Source organism: Lottia gigantea, assembly GCF_000327385.1.
Source record: "Lottia gigantea unplaced genomic scaffold LOTGIsca_95, whole genome shotgun sequence".
In the NCBI taxonomy this organism is placed as follows: domain Eukaryota; kingdom Metazoa; phylum Mollusca; class Gastropoda; family Lottiidae; genus Lottia; species Lottia gigantea.
The window spans coordinates 196584-197818 of NW_008711088.1; the positions used below are offsets into that span (position 1 = coordinate 196584).

Genomic DNA, 1235 nt, shown 5'->3' on the forward strand with positions numbered 1-1235 from the left:
TACAAAACTATTTCATGGTTATTTTTTGGGGTATTTTTTTCAGCTGTAAAGAAAATAAAAATCTGCATTCGTTTTTTGCGATTGTGATGGGATTAAGTAATATAGCTGTTAGTCGGCTTTCACAGACCTGGGAGGTTTGTTATTTGTGTTCTTATATCTTACTTACGCTTTGAAGTGAGTGTAAATATTTCCATTTCTATTATCACTCTCTTCAATGAACCAGTTACACAAACTGGTGTTTATTTTTCTATAAACTGTAGTTTATCATGTGATACTATGACATCATCAAAACACAACAATGACGTAATCTAAGATTTGTGGTAAATTCAAATAACTGATCATATAAAACAGTGAAAATTGTATTAATAAAAGTATCTGAATATAAATATAAGAATTAAACGTTGGTCTCACTAACATTATTGGTGTGTAAACGCTATTGACTTCGTCATTTATTCAGTTTGTCATGTGATCTAGGAATTTAAACTATTTCTATAGATATCTTTTCTATATATGACAGTGTCTCAAGAAAAGACGAGTCGTATTTTTAAACTCGGATAATTCTGGACACACATGGATTTGAAGGCTCAAATTTCAACAGTGATCTGTGAACACTATTACTGATTAGCTTAGCTAAAAAATTCCTGTTTCTGAGACTAAGGTATGATTGATTAAACGGATGGCGCATCTGTCCCTTTAAGATTTTATTTTGATTTTGTTTCAGAAATTACCTGGTAAATTTAATAAGTTATTTGCTGAGTTCGAGACGGTGATGGATCCATCTAGAAATCATCGTGTTTACAGATTAACAGTTGCCAAAATGAATCCACCAATTCTTCCTTTTATGCCTTTATTAATGAAGGGTGAGTATTGTTAGGGGTGGGGATTTTTGGGGTGGGGCGATGGGGCATGCATATTCACAATGTCAAGCTGTTATGAATTCAGTCTTATACCTTGACTGTACTAGCCACTTTTCTTGTATTACAAACTTCATCTTCACAATGTCAAGCTATTACAAACTTCATCTTCACAATGTCAAGCTATTACAAACTTCATCTTCACAATGTCAAGCTATTACAAACTTCATCTTCACAATGTCAAGCTATTACAAACTTTATCTTCACAATGTCAAGCTATAACAAACTTCATCTTTACAATGTCAAGCTATTACAAACTTCATCTTCACAATGTCAAGCTATTACTAACTTCATCTTCACAATGTCAAGCTATACTACTCT

At 32.5% G+C, this 1235-nt stretch overlaps 1 protein-coding gene across 1 annotated transcript in view; it reads left to right on the forward strand.

The window, feature by feature from the left end:
• LOTGIDRAFT_135052 (hypothetical protein) overlaps nt 1-874 on the forward strand; it is a gene marked incomplete at both ends in the record, with an annotated part of 51216 nt that extends 50342 nt beyond the window's left edge. The window contains 2 exons of the mRNA XM_009068851.1: nt 44-134; nt 722-874. Coding sequence (XP_009067099.1) covers nt 44-134; nt 722-874 — 244 coding nt within the window. The remainder of the gene's footprint in view (nt 1-43; nt 135-721) is intronic.
• Nucleotides 875-1235: the final 361 nt, after the last annotated feature.